Below are 22,982 nucleotides of genomic sequence, written 5' to 3'. Positions count from 1 at the left end.
ATGTAATTTCCCACTTATTAATAGGGTGGGTTTTTTTTACACCGCCATGTGTGCGGCTGTTTACGACACTGTTTTACGACACCGTACGCGCAGTTCCTCTTCGCTTCGGTTCAAGATGGCTTCGTCGTTTTGGAAAGGTGTTGTCGGCATCGGACTTTTCTCCTTAGCTCATGCGGCTTTCTCAGCGGCACAACGTGAGTTTCATTGTAGAGAGCGAAAGACACGTCTCTGTAGCTGTATTTAACGCAGACTGTCTCCGGTATCACCGGGTAGCTCGACAAAACAGCAGCTCGGGCCTTTTGGCTAGCTAACATCATGCTAGGTGGGCTCTGCTCCGCTTTGAATGGGGCGCAGTGGTTGCCATTGAAATCTTTTCCTTGCAGTGCAGCCGAAAGAGTCAGTGCTAGTGGTAGACAGCCATTTAGAGTAATGGCATTTAAAGAGGATTTCTTTTGGAGCCCTTTTTAGAGTTGGCTAATTAGCACTGTTTGTGCGAGGTGTTCATTTTAACTGCATTAGCTCAAACATGTTTCTCCCATCAGATCGATCATACATGCGACTTACAGAGAAGGAGCATGAGACGCTACCAATTGATGTGAGTAACTTTTATCCTTACTTTCAGCCTTCTTCCTGATTTCAAAGACTTTTCTTTTTGTTTTACCAAGCGTTTTCCTTCTTTGTGTTTCCAGATTGTACTGCAGACTTTGTTGTCATTTATCATGACCTGTTACGGTATTGTCCACATCGCTGGAGAGTTCAAAGATATGGATGCTTCCTCAGAGCTGAAAAACAAGTAAGCTGACTTCACCTTGGCACACCTCCATTCCCTCGGCAGTGCAGTTGTTTTTTGTCCTCTGTCACAGGGGAAGCTCATGGCTCACCACCTCAGCGACATTTATAGTAATATTACTGTGAAGCTGTTCACCTCGAATCCCACAGATGCAGCTTTACATCACACAGCTAGTGTGTTGAAAGCCTCCTAAGACTGAAAACGTATTGAAAGCAAAGCCAACGAATGGGGCCTATACGTGAAAGTAAATGAAAGGTTGCTGGGTTGACAGAAGAACTTTGGGTCACAGTGTGACATTATTATAACTACAGCTGCAGGTGACAAGATGGTGTTTTGGCTGGAGCTTCACTCTGTTGTTCAGCGTTATGAACATTGACTACTTCAGCTGTTAGTGAAGGGAGGAGTCGTGTGCCTGTCTAGTATCATACTGTTGCAAATGACTAAAATTATTAATTCAATCATTTTTAGCATTGATTAATATGAGTCTTTGTGCTTAAACTGTAAGAACTGTGTAACATTACAAATAAATCACACATTTCTGTAGTACATAGTGAAACACAGGAACTTTTCTGTCATTTATTTGTTTATATATTCATTACTTTGGCATTGTATGTATGGCTGTAGGTAGGTGAGGTGTTTATCAATAGGAAAAGCTGTCAAATTCATGAAAATACTGTTAAGCCCAGGCTCTATACCCTTGTTTACATTTTTCAAAGGCATGGAGTGGGCCCGGTCTGAATCCTTGCCAGGCTGAATCTGGTACCTGGGCCTCATGTTTCCCATCCCTCCTTGATCACCTTTAATCCATCAGTGAGGTTTTATCAGATCAGATAAAAGAATGAATAAAGTGATTTGGAGGCAACTGCAGCAGCAACATTGTATAAACTAAGCAGTCGTACATAAGAATTAAAGAGATGTTTTAAAGAAGTAAGGCGGTAAGCAAGCCAAGCATAAGTGACTTGTTCATGTTGTGATCTGCTAACTGGTTAGTTTGAGTGCTAAACCCAAAATATAGGCAACGTTTTTACAGCGGGAGTGTAACCACTTCTAGATTTAATAAGTGAACCCTGTAGATGCAAATCGGCAAGCAAAGCATCCCACATGAGAAATCACAGCTTGAATGTTACACAGTTGATGCAATTCTCCCCGAAAAATGTCTCATCTGATGACTGGACACTGGGTTGTCCACACTGCAACACTGATGATTCCAGTGGGTGTTAACATTGGTTTGTTTCTTTATTCTAACTCTGTATCAGGGACCATTGGGATGTAAACACACTTTTCTGTCCCTTCTCTCCTACAGGAGTGGATTATATAATTTAACAAATGTAATCAATCTCCATAACTTCCTGCCTCTTGGTGCCAGTGTTTAAGAAGTTTATCTTTCTTTCCCCAGGACTTTTGACACTCTGAGGAACCACCCATCCTTCTACCTTTTCAATCACAGGGGTCGGGTGCTATTCCGCACACCAGAGGAGGAGCCCTCTTCTGTACGCAACCAACAAGCTCTGCCCAACCCCATACGGTTACGCAAGCTGGAGCATTTGCACTGAGACTGGCCTTTTCCTGTCTGTAACACGGTCATTGTCAGATAAGATTTGTTTTTGTTAGACAGAAGGAGGGAGAACATGTCAGAATTCATCTTTCTCCTATTTAACTTTTCTTTAATTTTTTGTAAATAAACTAATAATGCTCTCTGAACATGCATCTCTGTCCATAACGTGGTTGCCACCATATTCAACACTGACTGTGCCAACCCCTCAGTTTTTGTTTTTATTATTTCCAAGCAGACTTGTTTGTATATACAGTATGTAAACGCTTTGGAGTCTTAAAATACTGAGACATGTACCCCTTTGATCCCTTCTGAACTGAACTGGGATATTACTCTCCTTTGTATATCTTTTGTATGAAGGGAATAACAAAGCCTGCTTTGGTTGCTGTTTCGTTTCAAACACACGTCAGCAACTGAAAACTTTGTCAACTAAAATGAGATTAATCAGTGGACTCTAATATTTGCTTTATTATTTCCAGGAAGCATAAATGATCTGTACACTCTGTATGTGAGCAAAATGGTTTTTAAGTCACAGGAAATGAGGTGAACACTGGGATGGGCGATATTAGAGCGCTATTATAATGAGACTGTGAACACTATAAGGCAGACTAGCCAGTACTGGTACATTAGAGTGGATTTTATTTCTCTTCATTTTACATTTCGTCAATATTCAACAGATTGTTTTTAATTTAATAAAAGGCATACTGATTTTACAAAGTGTCCAGAGCTCCTTTTTTGTTGTACTTGGGCTGGAATATTGCTTTTGTCAGACAAAACTAAGTGGACTATTTATTTTCCAGGTAATCTATTTATGCAGGAAGAAGTTGGTAAGAAATGGTAAATGGTTGGTACGCATGGCTTTAAAAATTAAATCACTATAGTGACAGTCTGCAGAGCTGTGCTGTACCTGTGACCTTGGTGCAGGACTGCTGCATCACAAAAAAACCCTCCTGATCCAAAAAACCTGCAGCTGCTTATGATGGACACTAGGTGGCAGTCAAGGCTGAAGTTCCAGTCTGGGTTAAAATGGAGCAAACTAACAAACCATGTAGAACAGAAATGGAGAAAAAGTACATATTAAATGCTTGTTTCACTAATGTGTATTTAATATAAAACATAATCAAGTAATTTAAAAATTGAGACTTTAAAAAATTTCGTTGATGTACTGGTGCAATTTTCAAGAACAAGGGTGATGTGCAAAGCTGCACTAAGTACACAGGGATCAAGTTTATGAGCTGCACCATAAAGCTGGAGGTCATTTCGACCACGTCTACGTGCTTAAATTCGCGGAGTTGCTGATGTGTGATTGGCTCGCAAGACATCTCTGAACAGGTGTGCCTAATAAAGTGGCTGCTGAGTGTAAATGCAATTCCAGCGTTTGCAGGCTTTTGTAAAATTACAATTTGTTGTAATCAATGACAAAGGGTCACCAAGAAAATAGGTCCAGCTGCCGTGTGCGTCGCAGAGCTCTGCTCCACAACTCCATCACTCTGTCAGACACACACTGAAAGTGTTGTCTGCAGCATTTGCTCAGTTTAAAATTGAGGCTTTACAAAAGAAACACAGACTCTAGAGACTTTATGGAGGTTAAACCAAAACTGCTTGAATAAAAAAGATGAAAGTAAGCGAGCTGTGTGCTCATCAACTGTTTAAGTCTTTAAAAAAAACACCAACTTCAAGTTAGAACTACACAGTCTGACGCACAAAACACCGTTCTACCCGTGGTTTAATTTTTTATCATTTTTTTTATTTTTTTGTTTTGATAAAAAAAGAAGTAGGTTCATAAAACTTTCCACTTTTTATATGTATTTTAACAGTTTACAAAAATGGCTTTGAACATTTGTCTTTCAAAATATTTCTTAGACTCTGAAATAAGCAATTTCACAAAAATAATCTCTATTCCCTATGAACATTAAAAAGTAGTGTACATCTGTTGTAAAAACAAGGAGAACTCAGGAGGAGTGCTGACGCCGGGTTCATCTGAAAAGCAGCAGAGGAGAAATGCAAAAGGTTCAACTTCAACAAAAAGGCGACTGCTGGATGCAAAACTGCGTTACGCTGGGGAACCGCTGGAGCGTTTGAGGTGTGAGGATGACTCGGGCGTGAGTGTGCGCCTGTGGAGTTGCAGGAGTGACCCATGTTGTATTGCTGTGATGGCAGGTGAGAGGAAGAATGCTCCTCGGTCACTTAACCAGTAAACACTGCTGCTTCTGTGCAACTATCACAAAAAAACACTGATTCGGCTACTTGGTGCTGTCCTTCAAAGTCACACTTTAAAAGGTTGGAGCTGGTTGTGGGTTCAGAACATGTTGGGAGCTGCCATGAGTGAGGCATATGTGAAGTCTTATTTAATGCGGTTTGGGGTTGGGCAATATGGTCATAGTCACACTATGAGTTTGCTATACTGACTCAAATCTATTACACACCAATACTGAACACAGTATTTTCCATGATGTTCAGCCTTGTTTGCAGCCTGCTGACTGATTTAGCCATAAATACGCATTTCTAATGCATTCCCAGAAAAGCGACTCTATATCGCTACTAGGGGTGGGTTTAAAAAACTCGCTTTTCTGATTCAAATCGATTTTAGCTTGAATAATGCGTTATCGATTCATTAAATCCTGAATCGATTTTTAAATACAAATGTATTTTGCCAGCAATGTCAGAAGCTCACAAAATTATTTCAGCAACCACCAAACAGCTAAAACAGCAAATGAGAGCAGGTAAACAGATTCTGCACGAAGCGCGGATTGTTCAGCCGATGGCACGGACACGGACACGCCGTCGGGGCTGAAAGCCGACATCTCACAGATTCTGATGCTGAAGGTTTGGACGTCTCAAATCTCTGTTGTCTGTTACTTCTGCTACTATGGCACTCATAGTCTTATTCCCATATTGCCCACCTCTGATGCCAGTGCAACCAATAATAGTGGGGGCATACTGATCAACAGTAACATGGACAACAAAGTGCATCCTGTTGCCGATTTAACACAAAACAATATGAGGGTTTGTCTTGCTTCTGGACAGTATCTCTCTTTCCATCCATGAATTTTCATGAATGCACATTTTATTACCCATAAAACACTTTTCAGACCAGCTGAAGAAGGGCCTGTTTTGTTTTGTTTTTTTATTTTTTAGCATAACTATCCCAATAAGCCAGTCTATCCATTGCTCTGTTGGCTTACTGTGTTATCTGTCTAATGGAGTGTATGTGTGGTTTCTGAGCAACGTCCCCATACAGACAAAAGCCATATGGGTGTTTAAGGCATCTGTCAGAGGATTATTTTTAAAGTCTCTGTACTCATCCCCAGTGGAGCTGCTCCCCAAGGCCCCTCCTCTGAATAAGCCCTCTGCCTCTAACAGGATGTGACGTACAGCACAGGGACTATCAGTGCATTTGTTCCTCTCCCAAGCTGGTTTCCAAATCGGAATTTCCGAGGCTTGGTCTGGAGGGATGCCTCTCTTCGGGTGGCGATGTCCAGCCGGCAAGAAAATTTAAGCAAAAGTGGCTTTGTCACTACCTGCCATGGTCATTGGGAAGCTGTGGTGTTGTTTGCTTCTCCTCCAGCTCCGTGAGGGCGTTCTCCAGCTGCTGGATCAGTACTCGCTTCTTGAACCTGTTCGGGACATGTTTAGATGTTACTTTGGATCACAGCGACGACTTTTCAATAACAGGAAGAACAAGGAGTCGTGCGACATCAACCTCACATGAAATCAGTGTAAGAAGAGACAGAACAGATGAATCCACAGATGAACTGTGGCAAGGTGTTTGGAACAAGTGCAGTTGTAATGCTGGTGGGAGCTCACACTATCGATTTGATTTCCTTTTCCAGCTTACTGCAGTGGGAACCTCAAACTTTATCACAGCGCTGCAGATGAATTCGATTCAAAGGGCTATGAAATGAATGCCATTGAAGCCGCAGTGCCTCAGAAACACTGAACTCACTGTATGTCAGTGCAGCGACGCGCTGTTTAACAGGCTTGTCTGGGGATTTCAAAAGATTCAAAGCCGCTCAGTTTCTTACCTCATTGCTTCTTTGATGGCGTGCTGGATGAAGTACCTCTGTACGTCTGGCGGGCCTTTCACCTGCTGCAGTAGTCTGAGTATTGCATCATAGTCTGAGAAAAGGCACAAGGTAAGGAAGCGGTTCAAATGTTCCCAGCACGTCCCCAAATTAGAAATAAAATGAATCAGTATTTTACATTTCTCTGCCACCTCTGACTGATTTAGCTCAGAAATCAAAAACAATTTGGGATTTATATGAAAAAAAGTTTTTAAAAATGTGTAAACGTATTGTTAGCGTTGTATTACTGGCCGCACAGCTGACAGATCCATTATGTTTTATTTAAAAAAAAAATACTGCAATGTTCCTCACTGGGTGCACATAGACTGTAAATGGGCTACAGCTACCTCTTCTCTGATGTAATGAAAAAAAGCTAAAAATCAGAAAACTAATCCAATTTTAAAACATGTGAAAGTGTGATATGATCAAGCGTTAAGGACAGTCAAGCTTTGACCTTTAACTTTACCCTCATAAAGACGACATCTGACAATAACTCTAACAGACGCCCAAGGAGAAAAGAGTTTTCATGTGCTTGAAGAGGTTTAACATCCGTTTCATCCGAACTTTGAACAAAAGGGAAACATTTTATCTTAAAAGAACATTTTAAAGGCACAGCAGCATAATTCCCCCACCAACAATGACCAAAGACTGTTTTAGAAAGTGCATCACTCTAATTACCTTTTTAGAGCATCTTCATCTGGGAGTTCACATAAAAAAATATATGCATGGGGATGAAAATCAGGACCCTGAAATCTCAGCAGATGACTAGAAATCAGCTTGTGCTGGAACTCATAATCAGATGATGAATACGAACCGTAGATTACCTTAGAGTGATTCTTAAGTATTAAATGTAAACAGCTAAAGAAGACTGTGGCAAGATTTAAACATTATGGGACGAATGCTGCTGTGTTTGGCTACGATGCGCTCGGCTTTCAGTGGACCAACTTCCTGATAACCTCGGTATGTTTGGTTCAGTTCACATTTATTTACTTTTCAGTGAAGTATAATGCAAAGAAATTCACTGTTGAAAGGACAATGTTTTCAAGTTCAATAAATCCACTGTGATCGGGCGCCGGTTTAGCTCAGTGTGTTGAGCAGGCCGCGGGTTCGAGTCTGACCCGCGGCCCTTCGCCACGTGTCTTCCCCTGCCTCTCTCTCTTTGCTGTCCCTTCCTGTCATTTCTTCACTGTATCTGTCAATAAAGCTGAAAAAGACCCAAAAAATCAATAAAAATCCACTGTGATCATTTAAATCACAATATTGTCCAGAATGTCCGACCGTCCACTAGAAACACAAACACAAATATTTTAAGCAAACAAAAGATCTGAAAAGGTTTGAGGAACTCTTTTGAACTTTCTCCAACGTCGTCTGAATAAGTCCGTGTTTCATGCTCTTGAAATTGATCATTTGTATTTGAATTTAAATATTTATTTTTAAAATTTGCACTTTTTTCTAATAAACTATACAGACTGTCACGCATCAATCTTAGTTCTGTGTTTTGCTTCTGCTTCTTTTCATATTGACAGTCTTTCTTTTGGCTATTATTAATATGAAGGCCTGGAAAAATATGTTTTAGAGACTCACCAATTCTTAATGTAGCCGTTCACACAGACCACATAATTTTGCTGGATAATTTTTGGCATTTTTTCCAATCAAGCTTGAATTTTCCGATTTTTTGCAAATAAACAGATGTGACTAATCAGGCCACTGCATTTGGTAACAAGTGACCTCGTAACACACATATACAACTACTAAAATAATATTATTATAAATCAGACACACAGCTAGATGCTGCTTCAGGTCAGTTAGCTCTCTGAAATGATTTCACAGCTCCCAGCTCTGCTAACAAGAGATCAAACTGCTCACTGACGCCCTGAAATATGTACGAAAGCGGCCGTGATGCAGTTTCATCTCCTGGATCGAACCCTGAAGAATTGGATGAACTGAGAATCTGTTTCTTCCTTTTCTTGTTGTGACACATCAGGACCAGCTCATCGTGGTTTGATGGAAACTTTTCATAAACTCGTAACGCTTACGTTACACGGCAATGCCAGAGCTGAAAAATTCTGAATTTTGTGTTGGGTTTTTTTGCAAAGCACTCTTTGTGTAAAGATCTTTAATTATGATATTGTTGAAAAACAAAAATGCACTCACTTCGTCCGGGTTTGCGGACCTCCTTGATGACCCGCGTCCGCAGCTCTGCCAGGTTGCCGTCTAGTGGAGCTATGAAAATGATCTCAGGCACTGCCGGCTCAGCGTCAGCGCCATCCAGCTGGCTCTGTGGACTCAGGCGTTCACAGTTGTGCTTCTCCTCCAGCGGCTGCTCGTTTAGATGATCTTCCACCAGCCTCTCCTCCATCGTACCGAGGTCCTCCCCGCGAACTGCTGCTCCTGTCCCAACGTTCTCCTCTAAACTCGGTGAGGATGTATTCCCTGCCTCAGTTTCCATCTCTGCAGGCCAGATTTCCCCAGAGTCGAGCCCGAGAGCGCTGTCGCCATTACTCTCTGTGACCACCATGTTGCTGCTATCCACTCCTGATGATGCAACAATGAACAGCGTGAGCCTCATATTCACCACCTTCGAGCATACTTTGTTATTACCTTCGCATCTTACCTTTGTTCTGTGGAACCGGTTTGAGGAGGTTCTGCTGCCCCTGAATCCCTGCTAGGTTCTTCCCAATCACCACATGGTTGGTGTTCCCTGATGGTGTCTGCGGCCGCCGCAGCAACGGTGACATGCTCCGCCTTCTCTTCACAGTAGCTCCCAAATTGGAGTCACTGGAATTTCCTCTCTTCTTATTTTGAGGGCCTGCTACAAACTCATCCGCCTCATCGATCATCATCCCCTGGGAATAACAGACAGAGAGAGGAAACCGTTACACAATGTAAGGGTGCGATACGGAGTGAAGACATCTGTGTGCAGCTAAACTGCATTACCTTCTTATCCTGCTTGAAAGGATTCCCAAATGTGTGCAGCCGTTTAGGCTGATCGGGGTCGATCTCTCTCAAAGGAGACGGCATCATTTTTAGGTACTCCTGATAGTTTCCCATCTGAGCCACTGGAATACTGTGCAGGGAATCTAACAACCACAAAACGATGATTTCATGAAATGTTGTAGTAACTGCACCGGATTCCAGCTGAAGAAACGCATGATGCAAGCTCATTAAGTTGTTGCCTCCCACTAGCAACACACTGCGTATTGACTTACCTTCATCTTGCCCTCGGATCAGTTTTAGTGACGTCCGCAGCAAATTGGAGCGCATTCGTGTGAGCTGATCCAGGAGGTTCCGTCTTGGGATGTCGTAGGCATTCCGATAAGCTTGAGGCTTTACATCCTGCAAACACATCTAGTCAGAAAGAATCCTACCAAATACTGTACACGCTGTGTTTTCCCTCTCCGCTGACAGAAAGTATGCCACACACTGCACAAAGTGTCCGACTGTCCTAAACCTACCTTGTTGAGCAGGACGATCTGGAAACCGGCAAACTCTTTGAAATTAATGTCCGGCAGGCGAAGGGGCCCCTCCCCCGTGATTCCCTGCAGCAGCTGCTTAAAGTCTCGCCGGTGGGCTAGAGAAAGCGAGCTGGAGTGGTTCTTCACCTTTATGCCGGTTTCCTGCGGAGCCTTTTTCCCCACCGACACAATCAGACGATCCGACTCCATTTTTGCCTTCGAGCCAACAAAACAACATCTCAGTATGAGGATAACAAGAAAAGTGAAATGAGTGAAATATAAGTTGGAAGACATCTCTCCACTCTGTTTCTTGGCAGTCTTTCATACAGATCATTTCAGCCACAGATAATCTTAAAAAATAAGACAAGTATTTATAAAGACTTTATATCCTCATGTAGAAACTCTTTTAGCTCCACACTTGATAGTTAAATGATGGCTGCACAGGACTCATAGCTGTATAGTCAGCACCTGTATCTGCAGCAGACAGTGAGACTGTCACTCCTGAAAATATCCAGTCAGTGTGCATGAGTTTCCAAACTATGACTTGAATAATACTTCCACTTAGAAGCCGCTGCTTGATGCTTAACATACTCTTCAAAGTAACAGAAGAAATAAGATGAGAAGCCTTTGATGGAACCGGAGGCCTCACACAGCATCAGTGCTCGTTGTCTTTGACAAGTTTATAGTTTCAGTTCAGTCTCCTCAGCGCCTGTGTCGTTTAGTCTGATCTCTACATTTCATCACGATCAATAAGCACCACAAAACCTCTTTTACTGCCTGAAAGTGACTTACCTGCTGGCTGAGCTTCTTCAGGTAAGAAATGACGCTGTAACTCAGTCCGCAGTCCATGGTGTCCGCGATAAGGTTAGGTGCACCCATCATCCTCAGTGCCTTTTTCAAGGGCTGTCAGAATTTAAGATGTTAGTTACAAGAAAAACACCATAAATCCATTTAAACTAAAGGCAGCATTAAAGATGTTGCATTCATTTACCAAGAGGTAGTATGGAGGCATCGTCTTCAGGTACATCTCAAAGGCCTGTCGCCACTTAAGGTTTGGTTTTAGTTTGTGCACTTTGAAAAAATCGTCTGCAGGGAGAAGGAGAAAATGAGCAGTGGGTTAGTCTGAGAGATTATAGCATCTGCATCAGTGTCCAGCTGCAGCAGACCCACTGATCCACATGCATCAGTACTGAGGATGATGATGGTAAGTCTACAACAAGCTTTGAAACACACATAAATACCCAGACAATATTCATGTCGTGTACAGAATTGTTAAAGATAAACCTTTTAATGATGTCCTGTGTTGTTAGACTGATACTTGTCATGACTGGAGATGATGAGGTGTCCCAGAAAAGGAGAGCTTTTAAATATAATGTCAGCTCAGGCCTACTGACCCAGAAGTTGTAGTTTTGGTTTTTTTAGGCCACCCTAAAGACAAATTTACTACAATATGTCTCACCGAGGAGTGGAAGAAGGACTGGGTAGTTGTACGGCATAACAAACAGATTAACACAGGTGAGAGTGGTGCTGGCTTTAAGGTAGCCAAAAGGATGCCCCAGGTCATTCTGCTTCCCGCTGCTGCTGACAAACACCTGAGGACAGCAAGAGAAAACATGAAGGTAAAGCAGAACTGCTAAAAATGAAGCCAAGCTGTATTCACAGAGCTTTAATGGCGTGACCAACAACTACTTCACGACAGCCCAAAAAAGGTGAAACGCTATGATGAATTTAGCAAGTAACCTCATTATGTCTGGGTTTCTAGAAAGTCCCCGAGGCAACACCTGTGACTTTGTATACAAGGCGATGAGCGTTAGTGGAAGCATTTACTCTACCTGCCAGCACATGTGTGGGGACTTCCTTTCCAGGATGTACTGGGTGAGCGGAGAGGGCTCCAGTTCATACTTGTCGAAGGGAAGCTTGTCGATCACCATGGGTTCACAGTCCACGCAAGAGAAACGCACCACGGGGTGAGCAGTGCGAGGTGGCTGTGAGCAGCAGATGGAAATGAGCAAACTGTTAGGTGTGTTTGTCTTTGATACACAATCCTCTGACGTCCTTATGACAGCAGTATATAACAAAGCATTAAAGTTTTACAGGTAATCGCAATTATACTGGACGGTTACTAAAAGGTGTTACAGAAAAAAACTGGTGCCAATAAAAGAGAAAGGAAGTAAGAGAGTTTGCGTGTCCATAAAGCTACACAATACAAATATTGACATACAATCAAACACTATAAGATGTAATCTGAAAGACAGACTAAGAAGGCTGCTGAGGTAATTTGAAGCTTCTCTGCTCACTAGGGTTGGAGAGTTCTGGTCTGGCCAGAAGGACTCTGGTATGGGCCAATGCCCGACTGGCACCCCAGTCTTTGGGTTTGGTCGCACGTAGATGAGTTTGTGGCAGCTGTGCCATGGCTGTGGGCCGAAGGATGACACGGGCCGACTTGAGTCCACAGAATTATCTGGAAAACAAAAAAAAAGAAAACAATAAGCGGGCTGATACTAACTGTTCTACTTGGCAGGGACGAACCTGACGGGCAGGATCACGCCACGTTGACTGATATGAGCCAACAGGCAAATAAGAATACGTTGGCACGAACGGGGGAAAAAATAACAAAATATGCAAATGGGAAAGAACAGAATTTGATTTTAGTTGATCACATTCATCCAAACTACATTCAACAAGGAATTTCTAGTTTCTCTTTCACTCAAAAAATGATTCTTTGCCCTCTTAAACATGAAGCGATAATTTTAAATAAAATGCAACTTAAACATATCAAATCCAAGGTTTATTTATCCAAATAACTAATCATTAAGTACTTGGCCAAATTAGAAAATGCACTCAGTTCTCCTTTAATTTCATTTACTGTGTTTAAAGTTTAAACAGGTGAAAAACTTCATCCTGGGATTTGAACTTTTAACGGTCGCTGTGTTCTGATCACTCACCTTCCCCAATTGGAGGCGGATCTGGCCCGGTTTTTTCAAAATTAATGACAACACCGCTTTGAACCTTTTGGACCAGAGACTCCAGACACTGGTTCAACATCCTCTGTGTTCGCACGCAATATGATCGCCCTGAGCGGAAAAAGCGAGACACACGCCGATCAGGCATAAGAGAATTTATTGTGGACTCTACCCCAAAGACTGCAGACACACGGTGAATGAATGAAAATAGGAAAACATGACAAACCTCCAGTAACTTCACACATCTGGGTGATTGCAGACTCATCCGTGGGGACACTACCAAGTTGCTCATTATCTGGTGTAGCTGCTCCTGGCAGCCTCAGTACCAATGCAAACAGACGCTGGTCCCAGCGAAAAGGCTCTTTGGTCAGCTCGCTGCCAGCCAAGGGAGAATTCAGAGGCAGGTGCAGCTACACAGCAGACAAGAATGAAGCAGGAGAGCAAGTTAATAAGTGGAAATGCAAAAGGTCGCTCGTTTTACAGATCTTAACCCTCAGATGGCTTCAGTGACTCAACGTATGACATGTGTGTACAACAGACCCAGCTGGAATCACTGTATAAATACTACATGGTAGTGCCACTGCATTTGTTTGTGCTCTCACCTCATCTGGCACTCCCGAGCTGTGCGTGAGCTTGTTCCCATCAGTGATGGTGATGATCACAGATGGCTCAAGGAAGAATGGGTTGCGGCCCTGAGAGGGAAACGATAACATTCAGCAATTAATTCCAAGTTCGATACTAAATGGAAAAAAACACTGAGGCCATTTATTTTCACTACTCTGACTTCTTTTTTTTTCTTTGCATTCCAACTCACTGTTCAGGGCTCTGTGGATGAAAAGGATCATAAAATTGGTAACACATGTGAACCTAATAGCACAACCGTTACACGTTGCACGCTTCGACTAATTGCAAAATGCTGGTATACCGTTTAAACAGACATCTACTAAGATGCAGGAATCATTATGGAATTACCATCCCACAGAAACTACATGATATCTTTTTCTTTGTGTGTGGGTGAATCTGTAAGGTGCAAAGCGTCCGTGTGTTCCTTGTTAATAAGGACAGAGGCCTTTAGTACTGCGCTGCAGAGGTCAGCCTCATCTAATTCAAACACACAGAGAATGCTTAAGTAGATTTAAACGCTCCTGATGCACAGAACTCGGGTCACTGCCCGAGCGTAGTAATCCATCTGTGCCTTAGAGCAGGGGTTTAGAAAAAAGATGTACTTGACGAGAAGATGACTGGGTTAACTGAAGCGAGGTCGAGTGGATTAGGCAAAAGTCTCTATTCTCCGTGTTGTCTCCAGGTACATGATGTCTTCCTCTTATTACTTCAGTTACATTTACTCCAACTTAAGTCTTAATTTGGGTTTAGCCATAAAATGTCTCGGTTATAAACACATACCAGTCTCCGCTATTCATTTTTGTACTTTTCTTTAAAAGTTAAAATGAGTAAAATCCACGTCTCCTTTCACATTATTCTGGTAGACCTGCCCTTGGTCACCTGATTAGTACATCAGCAGCTTAAACAAGCAAACCTAAATTAAAACATCAAAAAACATACAGGGTAAAATCAATTCAAAACTACATCAGTGTGTTAAAAGCACTATTGTGTCCCATAATTTATTTTTAAGACAATGCATTTATATCACTGACTAACAGTTTAAAGCAATCACACAAGGGCAGAATGTGTGAATCCATTTTCCACCTTCAACTCCACAAAAGCTGTGAACTGCATGCAGATGCATTAAACAGTAGGAATGCACAAGATGAAGACTGTGCATGTCTCCGGTGCTTAATCAATTCAGGTTCCAGAGTGCAATAGGTTTAAAACATTTCCTACATGATAATATGAGGCATGGTGTAAAATGAGACTGTCGAGCACACCGACACTGTCACTAAAACCTGCCATAAATGCTGCCATAAGACAGAGTCATGGTGTCGAATACATCCAATATGTTTCTGATAATACAACCATTACCTGTAATAAAGTGTCATAAATCCCACATATGTTCCTTTCTAAACAGACAGAAATTCATTTATATAATTTGCACTCAGAAACTTTCCTGTTCTATTTGAAGATAACCAGAATACAGCCACTTGAGTCGAGTCCCCTCGAATTGTGCTCATTTACCAAGATTCAATCCGACTAATGACAACGTGTTATCTCACTGCATTTATAAACTAGACAGCAATTATTTGCAAACCTATGACAGTGTCGTTGAGAGCGACTGCAATCAGTCAGCCTGCAACTGTTTGCAGAAAAGTTGCCTCCTATTAGGCAAATATTGATATTCCATGGTATGATATCTATTATATATCAAAAATATCACATTTTACTTAATAAAATATCAATATTTGGTGTCTAGTATTGTTACAATATTGCCACGCAAAATATTGACTATGACTATGACATAGACGACTGACTATGTTGTCCTGATTTTTTCTCCCCTAGCAAACAGTAACAGATTCCAGTGTGATCTGGTCACAGTCCTGTGTTTCTGGTTTCATTTATAGGCTGATATTCAGTGGGAGCCAGTATGTGAGCAGGTGAGAGAGAGGATGAGAAGAAAGAGAGACGATTTTTTTGATGAATGTCTGTGCAGATGTAGAGTCGGAGCACAGGATAGTGGAAATGTGATATACAGTAAATGGCTTCACTCAGTCAGATTTCATCCCAAACTCCAAGACGTCATGCACTAATGGGCAACTTTAACTGCATCAGTCAGCCCCACTACACAAGATTCCTGTGGTGAGACACTCAGTACTGTTGAGTGAGGTAATTTCAGACTCATGATTAACGGCTCATTCACATGAAAGTAAAAGTAGGACAGCAACCTCCTTGTGAATAGGAAAAAAACAGTTGGTTGCCTGATGATTGCACTCAACATTTTTGCTTTTGGAAAAAACTGCAAGTAGTTGTAGCAACTTCTTTTTTATCACAAGTAAATTGCATAAGTCACCTGGTGGGGTACCTGTCTCAAAACCATCAGGATCTGATTGGGACCGACTGCAATCGCTCTCAGCCACACTGTGGCAGCTTCACAAATAACTGCTGTCTAATTCATAAATGCAGACAAAGTGCCAACGCATTGCAATCAGTGTGAGTCTGTCTACGCAGCACTACTGTGACAAGTCTCTTTACAATAGGAGACTTGCCTCAAATGGTTGCCAGCTATAGGGTATATTCCGATATAAAAGCAAAGTTGCTCTACACCTGTATTACTCTGCAGATAAATCACCATCCTGCAACACTTACACCACTGTTTCTGAATTTCTATTTAAGATTGATGACATGAATGCGTAGTTATTGTAAATTTCTGAGTATGTAGCACTAACAGATTTGGGATTTTTCCTGACTTGTCACATTTTGTTGCCATATTATCACAAACAGACTGCAAGTAACTGAAAACTAAACCTCACACTACACACAATAATCTGGGCCACTTTTGCAGATCATGTAAACATAACATTGTGGTGACAAAGGGACAGAGTGCCAAATGTTGGGATTTTGCTTTACTAGACTTGATGTATACAACGTGAAGTGCAACAAGTGCGACTTTGCTCGTGCGTACTGTGGCTCTCCCTATGAATGAATCTGTGGGGAACATGGATGCTCGAAAAAGGGCTTAAAAATTAACTGTGCAGTGTTGTGTTAACATCCATAACAAACAATGGAACACGTTCCCGTTTCAATAACTCTGAAACCTTTCACACCTGCCCGTAGTTGTCGATTCCCGAGATGAGGCGGTTGAGGTTAAGCAGGTCGAAGGCGGTGCGAAGAGCGTGTCCTAATGTTGTGAGCCCGGACGCCTGCAGATTCTTCAGCTCGCACATGAAGGTGGCATGGTTCTCCTTCCAGCCGGCCTGAAACACAAGCAGTGCAGAGACATGTGTTAAAGGCACAAGCAGTAGCGAAGGAGGTCTGAAGTCACTGTTCTGCATGAACAGCCACTAACCAAAAAAGACTCACACCCACACACAGTTAGATCAAGTCATTATAAGGAAAAAAACACAGCAAATTGTGTTCACTGAAAAGCTCAAACTGACCCTTTGGTAAGAGGAGTTTCAGTTTCACTGACTCTTTGTACCGTGGCGTAATTGTAACTATAAAATTTGATCAGGTAATGTGAAGCTCTGGAAATAGAAGATAATATTGTTGAAACTCACACCCACGTTTGAGCTGCAAGTTGCCTTTCAGAAAAGGTCTAATTTCATACATAACAAGCATCCAAAAATACACTTCCCACCGCTGCCTGTCCTCCGTGACAGAGAGATACTGCCAAGACAGGATGTGAGTGTGTAACTGCTCTTGGACTTTTCTCCAGCGGGGTCAAGTGCTTTACCGCTGCAGATTCATGCTTAATCTAAGGATGACCTGCAAGATTACCACTTCCTTTGCTAGGAGAGGGAGGGGAAGAGACAGAGAGAGAATAAAAAAAAGAAGCTTGAATTGCTGGGATGAACGCGAATGCTTCGAATCAAGCCAGTGGGTAGATTTTTGGATTAACATGAGATATGACTCCAAAGCCACGATTTAGATGGAATTTCTACACAGCACACTGTTATGTGAATGACATTAGGTGAATGTTGGGCAGTTATACAAGAAAACCTCACTAAAAACACTCAAGAGGGTTAGCAGCAAAGTAACCCAGACACCGATCATCCCTGACAGAAGTGTAAGGCTTAGTGTGCACTCAATAATTCAGACTACAGAATATTTCTCTTTCTTCCCACCCAACCTCATCTCTCTCTCCCTCTGCATCAACAATTTATTGCTTCTGTAACTGTGCAATCAGACTAGCTCCGTTCACTATAACCTTGTCCTTTATCCTAATCCTCGGCACTCAAAGAAAGCAATAAAAGAGGGGACAGCAACAAAGACAAAGAGAGGAAGAGCAGGATGAAGCTGAGGGTAGACTTTAGAATGAGGAAAAAGCACTTCAGCACCTGGGTGCTTCTGAGGGGTGGGGGGGTGAGAATCATGTTTTGGATTGTTGTAATCTATAACTGGTGGTGAATACTGTGAATACAAGTAGCATAATCTCAATCCTATAGATAGCAATATAACAACCATATGAAAATTATACACAATATTTAATAAGATGAGATCAGGGTCATTTCCAACTTCATATTTTTATTCTTTGACTTATTTTAGAACTGGTTATTAATCGATCAGTTACTTTTGGATTATTCATCAATGCAGCTTTAACGGAGAGTTCAAAATACTTATACTGGTCCTTGGCAGGGGCTTTCATTTCATTCACGCTCTAAAATAAGCAGTTTAAGACCACCTCCACCTTAGAGCCAACTTTCTTCTGATTGGGCGCCACTCACAAATACAAGGTTTAAAGTGCAGGTAGGTGTGGCTTCTCTATTCAGACGGAAAGCCATGTGCCTGAGACAACAGGCAAAATATCCAGTCTTTAAGTCTGACGTCATTAGCCGTTTCTGGGTCCAAACTTCTCTCCAGGTCCCAAAGTCAAAGGACCTCTGTGGCATCACTGAGAGTTGAAAACTGCCTAAATTCTTTCATCTTTAATAAAATGATCAGTGTTGCTGCTTTACCAGGTGTAACAATTAAGTTTAACATCCAGGCATCCATGAAAACAGAATTTATTCAATTTAACAGAGTTAGAAGTTAGCAGGAAGTTAGCTCGCTAGTTTCCACCTAAACATGATATAGCATGTTCTGACTGAGAGATTTCTGAAACAAATTCAAACGTGCAGCTCTGTTATCACTTCCAACATAAATAAAGACAGAAAACTAAACAGCAGTGACGTTTGTAGGGTTACTGAAGTTGGGCTAGCTGGTATATAATGATGTGCTACGTGGTGTCTAGCTACACAGCTATGTTAGCATAATATAAACACAGTGAAGCTGGAGGATGAATGCTAACTTTTTTCCACTCGATAAAAGTTAACGTGAGGGTTCCCGATGGTTAGAGACAAATGCAATCGCATGGCAGGATGCTGTAAACGGACAAACTTCAGTCAGGAAAACAACTGAGATCATCCATCCACAATACGAGGTTAGTCATTAATATACTGCTGCGTGAGCTGGGCTGTAGTTACATTGTAAGGTTTTAAAAACTGAGCTTTAAAATAAACAGTGGTAATAAAACTGAGAGAGGCCGACAGTGATCACTGACTTTTTTCACGGGCTTGTTCAGATCAAATAGAACAAAATACAAAACATTAAAACATGTTAAAAACACAACAGCCTTAATAAACACAGCGTAGTTTGGACCTGGAAGCAGGGTTCATACGTCATCACTTAAAGACTGGATTGGAGATATGAGCTCACTGACATCATACAGAGCCGCTGTTAGTGCCACCTTTACCATCACACTTGGTTATTAATTGTTCAGTTAATTTTGATTACTGATTGTGAGAGCTTTAAATTGACATACAACTTTTATATTGTTTTTAAAAAATTGTAGTTTCTTTTTAATTTTATCAAAAGTATAAAATTCACATCATCCTGGAGTCTGAAGCCTGAGCTTTTGCCTCAATATGAGCTGCAGAGGTGGACAGAGAGACGTGAGCTAAAAATGGTCTTTTTGCCTTATTTTAATATGAAGGTCAACGAAGAGAAAGAGCCCATCTTCATCTTTGTAGCAGTCATCCGAACACACACACACACACACACATATATATATACACACATATATATATATATATATGTATATATATGTATATATATATATATATATATGTGTATACATATATATGTATGTATACATATATATATATATATATATGTGTGTGTGTGTGTGTATACATATATATATACATATACATATATATATATATACATATATACATATTTATATATATATATATACATATATATACATATACATATACATATACACATATATATATATATATATATATAAGCGGTGAAACGATACACAAAATTCACGGTTCGGTTTGGTTCGATACTTTGGTGTCCCGGTTCTGCACTAATGAGCTTGGTGTCACCAACGGTTTGGTGTCACGGTTCGATATTTTTTCAATACAAAAAAATGTTGATGCCTTTTTAATTTGTAATTTATTAAAATTATAAATATATATTTTAACTCAGAAGTACAGTTTTTAAATTTAATGTTGCTGAAACAACAAAATAATAAAAATATCTGATCGAGAAATCCCTCATCTTTCCAAAATAAAAGCTATACTATACGCTTCTTCTGGGCTATATTCTCAGCAGCATATTAAACATATCAGGTCTCCATAAGGAGAATCATGTGCTAACGGCTGTCTAAATGACTTGGGTAAAGTTTGTAGCATGTTTGTCAGAAAAATTATGTAGTGCATAACTTAAGTGATGCAACAGCAAATGCAAAAACTCCTTTACCATATTCAAATTTTTTTTACTTCTATATACTTCATTCATAATATGGCTGCAGGGTGTAGCATCAGTAACAGCAAATGGCATACATCACATCGCTTATACATGACACATTAATATGCATGAATGAGAAATTGTAGCCGTATGCTTTACTCAAATAAATGCCATTTTTAAAAATGCATGATTTTATAAGTACAAATAAACTGATATTGTGTAAACTTGCACTTTGTACTTGCTTCCATTATCCCATCCAAACTGCTGCTGTGTTACTTAACACATATTGCCTGTATATGATTTTTTTTAAACCTCTAAATATCCCAATAGAAAAGAAGTTTACTGGGTTAAACCAAACAGCTGCTAATTGTAACAGACATTTTGTAACAGGAAAACAAAAAATTCCGAGCTGCCCATCTTCACTACATTTTATAACCTATTTCACAAGACGATAAAGTTACAGAAGTATAAAAACTAGCATTCTGGCGAAAAAGTAATTACACAGTAGTCAAAAGTATAACTAGATTAATAGTAGTGAGTTGAATGTTTTAAATTTAAAATAAGCTTTTTTGAAACCTTGAATTAGTTTGAATAATAAATAATGATTTTAAGTATATTATCCAAATAACTGGGCATATGAAGATGGAGCATAAAATATTGTGTCACATAGTTTGCATTTAATTATCATGAGATATGATTTCAGATTCTCACTTCTGGTTTCAGTGTCTTTAAAAACACTGCTGCTGTTTGAACAGTTCAGAGTAAACAGTAACTCAGCTTTTGAGAGGATTATAAAGAACTGAAATTTGGAAGTAATTTGTCATTGCAGTGTGAGCTGAGCGATGCTTTCTAACATATGCTTTTGTACATTTATTAACTCTTCAGCTTTGAGCATTTTGCTTCTTGGTAGTGAGGCATGCAAACTATTCTGTTTTCTCCAAGCATTGATGGCACAGGACGGAGTAAGCTCCCTGCACGCTGTGTTGAGTAGTAGAGTGTGGTTTGTAGACAGAGTTATGGAAGCCTGGAGAGACCTAATATAGTGTAGAGAGCAGCCACTGAAGCACACCAGGGACCTTAGGGGTTCATGTGGATTGTATTTTATTGGGAATGAAAAGATCAGATGGAGATATGTGTCAGGTCATAAAACATGTCAATAGATTATAGTCAGGAAACCTTTGTTGATATTAACCCCGTGAAATGATCGCAGTGATTCCCACGTTGTATTTATCTGTTCCTGTGTATCTGTGCATGTATGAAGACTACTGCTCCTATGCAAGGACATGACGATCACTCGTATCGGGATGACAAATAATTATAATATGAATAATGAGAACATGAGCGAACTCATAAAAATACAAAAAAAAAAGAAATCTCATGATGAAGAGGGCTTATCAACTTTCAGCCCAGATTGGCCAATGGCGATGCGTGACTGATGCAAGGGGCGGGGTAAAAAGTGATCGGCGGGCTCTTTAACCAGTCTACACGTTGTTATATTAAAAAAAGAGCGACGTCATAGCTGATAATAAATCTCCACGCCTCCATCTCAACGCCCGAGACTTTTCTCAACACAAAAGCAAAATGTCTGCTGGATGTTCGGAGGCAGTGCAGCTCCGCGTTTGTCAGTATTTGGAGCACTAATTTGCCGTTTTTTGCCACCGGGAAGCCGCCCAACACTGACTACAAACCAGAAGGACAATAAAATCTCACTGACAGAAAAATACGAACGGCTTGTAAAATGTAAAAATGGCATCAGTTGCTAATTACCTTCACTCCGTATGGTGGATCATCGAATGTAACTAGCATGTACCTGTCGCCTCTACTAGCCGGGTCTCGGGCACGCAGCTGTCAAAAAAGAAAACCAAAACAACATATATTAATTTTGACCTATCTTCCCCAAGGAACCCTAAGCTAACCAAAGGTGCATACGTGCTGAAAAAGGTCGGGGTAAAATCATTATTTACCTTCATAAAGACCTCAACCGCGCCTTTAGCAACGTCCAGATACGTCGTACCCAAATAAGTGCGCTGATTCATAGAGGCGGACGTGTCTAACAGGAAAAGTAAAATAGGCATTTTAAATGTAAAGCCGCAGTTATATGCTTTTCTAAAATAACTATTATCCACATATGACCTATCGTGCAGCCCAACAGTTCACACATGTGTGCATATATTTGTTATAATAAGCCCCCCCTCCAGTAGAGGGCCGTTGCCTCTGCCCTCTCCCTATCTGCCTTTCTAGAGCTCTGTCTCGGCTCGCGCTGTTCAACTTCTGCTCCTAACCGAATGGAACGCCCAGCTGCTTTCAGTGCGACGCCATTGGCCGAGTCCGATGGGAATGACCACGCCCCCTCAAGCACAGATATAACGAAGTCGAAATGGCTCGTGAGTACAGTTTGTCAGTCTCCTGGTGTTGGGGGTGGTTATTCAAAAGTGTGGTATATTGCCCTCGTATCTGTGGTCCCTTGAGGCTAGTTTGAAGCCACATAACTGTTTGTTATGTGTGAGAATTATATTCTTAGACCTGAAATTTCTTGCCGCTTGCACCGTATCCCTCCCGCCCCATCACAACCTCACACGCGCGCCCACATATGTGATTCTTTTGCTGCGTTCAAGACGTCTCAAAGGCTCCGTCGTTCTGACTAACGTAATAACAACGCATATAGTTACATGACCTTGTTAACTAAAACAACAAAAACTGGGGAAGAAACTTACACATGCATGCTTGAGTTTGCAAATACCACAGCAGGAAAATAATTCTCGCTACCGAACCGTGTTTTTTGTATCGTTTGGCCGTAATGGTGGTAAC

The 22,982-nt window shown here is 41.0% G+C and overlaps 2 protein-coding genes across 3 annotated transcripts; one reads left to right on the top strand and one right to left on the bottom strand.

Moving 5' to 3' along the window:
* Nucleotides 1–60: 60 nt before the first annotated feature.
* mmgt1 (membrane magnesium transporter 1) lies at nt 61–3,059 on the top strand. The gene is made up of 4 exons (XM_084940673.1): nt 61–194; nt 543–595; nt 690–793; nt 2,187–3,059. Exons 1-4 carry the CDS (start codon nt 116–118, stop codon nt 2,341–2,343), a joined length of 393 nt encoding a protein of 130 aa, XP_084796799.1. The 5' UTR covers nt 61–115; the 3' UTR covers nt 2,344–3,059.
* ints6l (integrator complex subunit 6 like) lies at nt 2,404–22,702 on the bottom strand. 2 transcript variants are annotated; one of them, XM_084940639.1, is made up of 18 exons: nt 22,139–22,700; nt 21,942–22,019; nt 16,541–16,690; nt 13,427–13,516; nt 13,051–13,234; nt 12,807–12,935; nt 12,159–12,322; nt 11,694–11,846; nt 11,321–11,453; nt 10,853–10,947; nt 10,654–10,764; nt 9,862–10,077; nt 9,616–9,742; nt 9,344–9,486; nt 9,021–9,252; nt 8,561–8,941; nt 6,368–6,461; nt 2,404–5,959 (listed from the first exon to the last, which is right to left on the bottom strand). In XM_084940639.1, the coding sequence occupies exons 1-18, from the start codon at nt 22,247–22,249 to the stop codon at nt 5,860–5,862; spliced, it is 2,691 nt and encodes an 896-aa protein (XP_084796765.1). In that variant the 5' UTR covers nt 22,250–22,700; the 3' UTR covers nt 2,404–5,859. The 2 variants fall into 2 exon arrangements, with proteins under 2 accessions (XP_084796765.1, XP_084796775.1); XM_084940649.1 differs by lacking the exons at nt 2,404–5,959; nt 6,368–6,461 and adding an exon at nt 6,693–7,610 and having other exon boundaries at nt 22,139–22,702.
* Nucleotides 22,703–22,982: the final 280 nt, after the last annotated feature.

This window comes from Perissodus microlepis, chromosome 2 (genome assembly GCF_051167445.1).
Source record: "Perissodus microlepis isolate ML-2025 ecotype Zambia chromosome 2, ASM5116744v1, whole genome shotgun sequence".
NCBI lineage: Eukaryota > Metazoa > Chordata > Actinopteri > Cichliformes > Cichlidae > Perissodus > Perissodus microlepis.
This window is presented reverse-complemented; position numbering and strand designations above follow the sequence as displayed.

Coding starts and splice junctions, on each gene's coding strand:
- mmgt1 (XM_084940673.1), top strand. CDS start 116: ATGGCTTCGTCGTTTTGGAAAGGTGTTGTCGGCATCGGACTTTTCTCC. Junction 596..689: donor ATGAGACGCTACCAATTGAT/GTGAGTAACTTT, acceptor TTGTGTTTCCAG/ATTGTACTGCAGACTTTGTT. Junction 794..2,186: donor TCCTCAGAGCTGAAAAACAA/GTAAGCTGACTT, acceptor TTCTTTCCCCAG/GACTTTTGACACTCTGAGGA.
- ints6l (XM_084940639.1), bottom strand. CDS start 22,249: ATGCCTATTTTACTTTTCCTGTTAGACACGTCCGCCTCTATGAATCAG. Junction 10,948..11,320: donor AGTCCTTCTTCCACTCCTCG/GTGAGACATATT, acceptor TTCTCCCTGCAG/ACGATTTTTTCAAAGTGCAC. Junction 10,078..10,653: donor TGAAGAAGCTCAGCCAGCAG/GTAAGTCACTTT, acceptor GTTGGCTCGAAG/GCAAAAATGGAGTCGGATCG.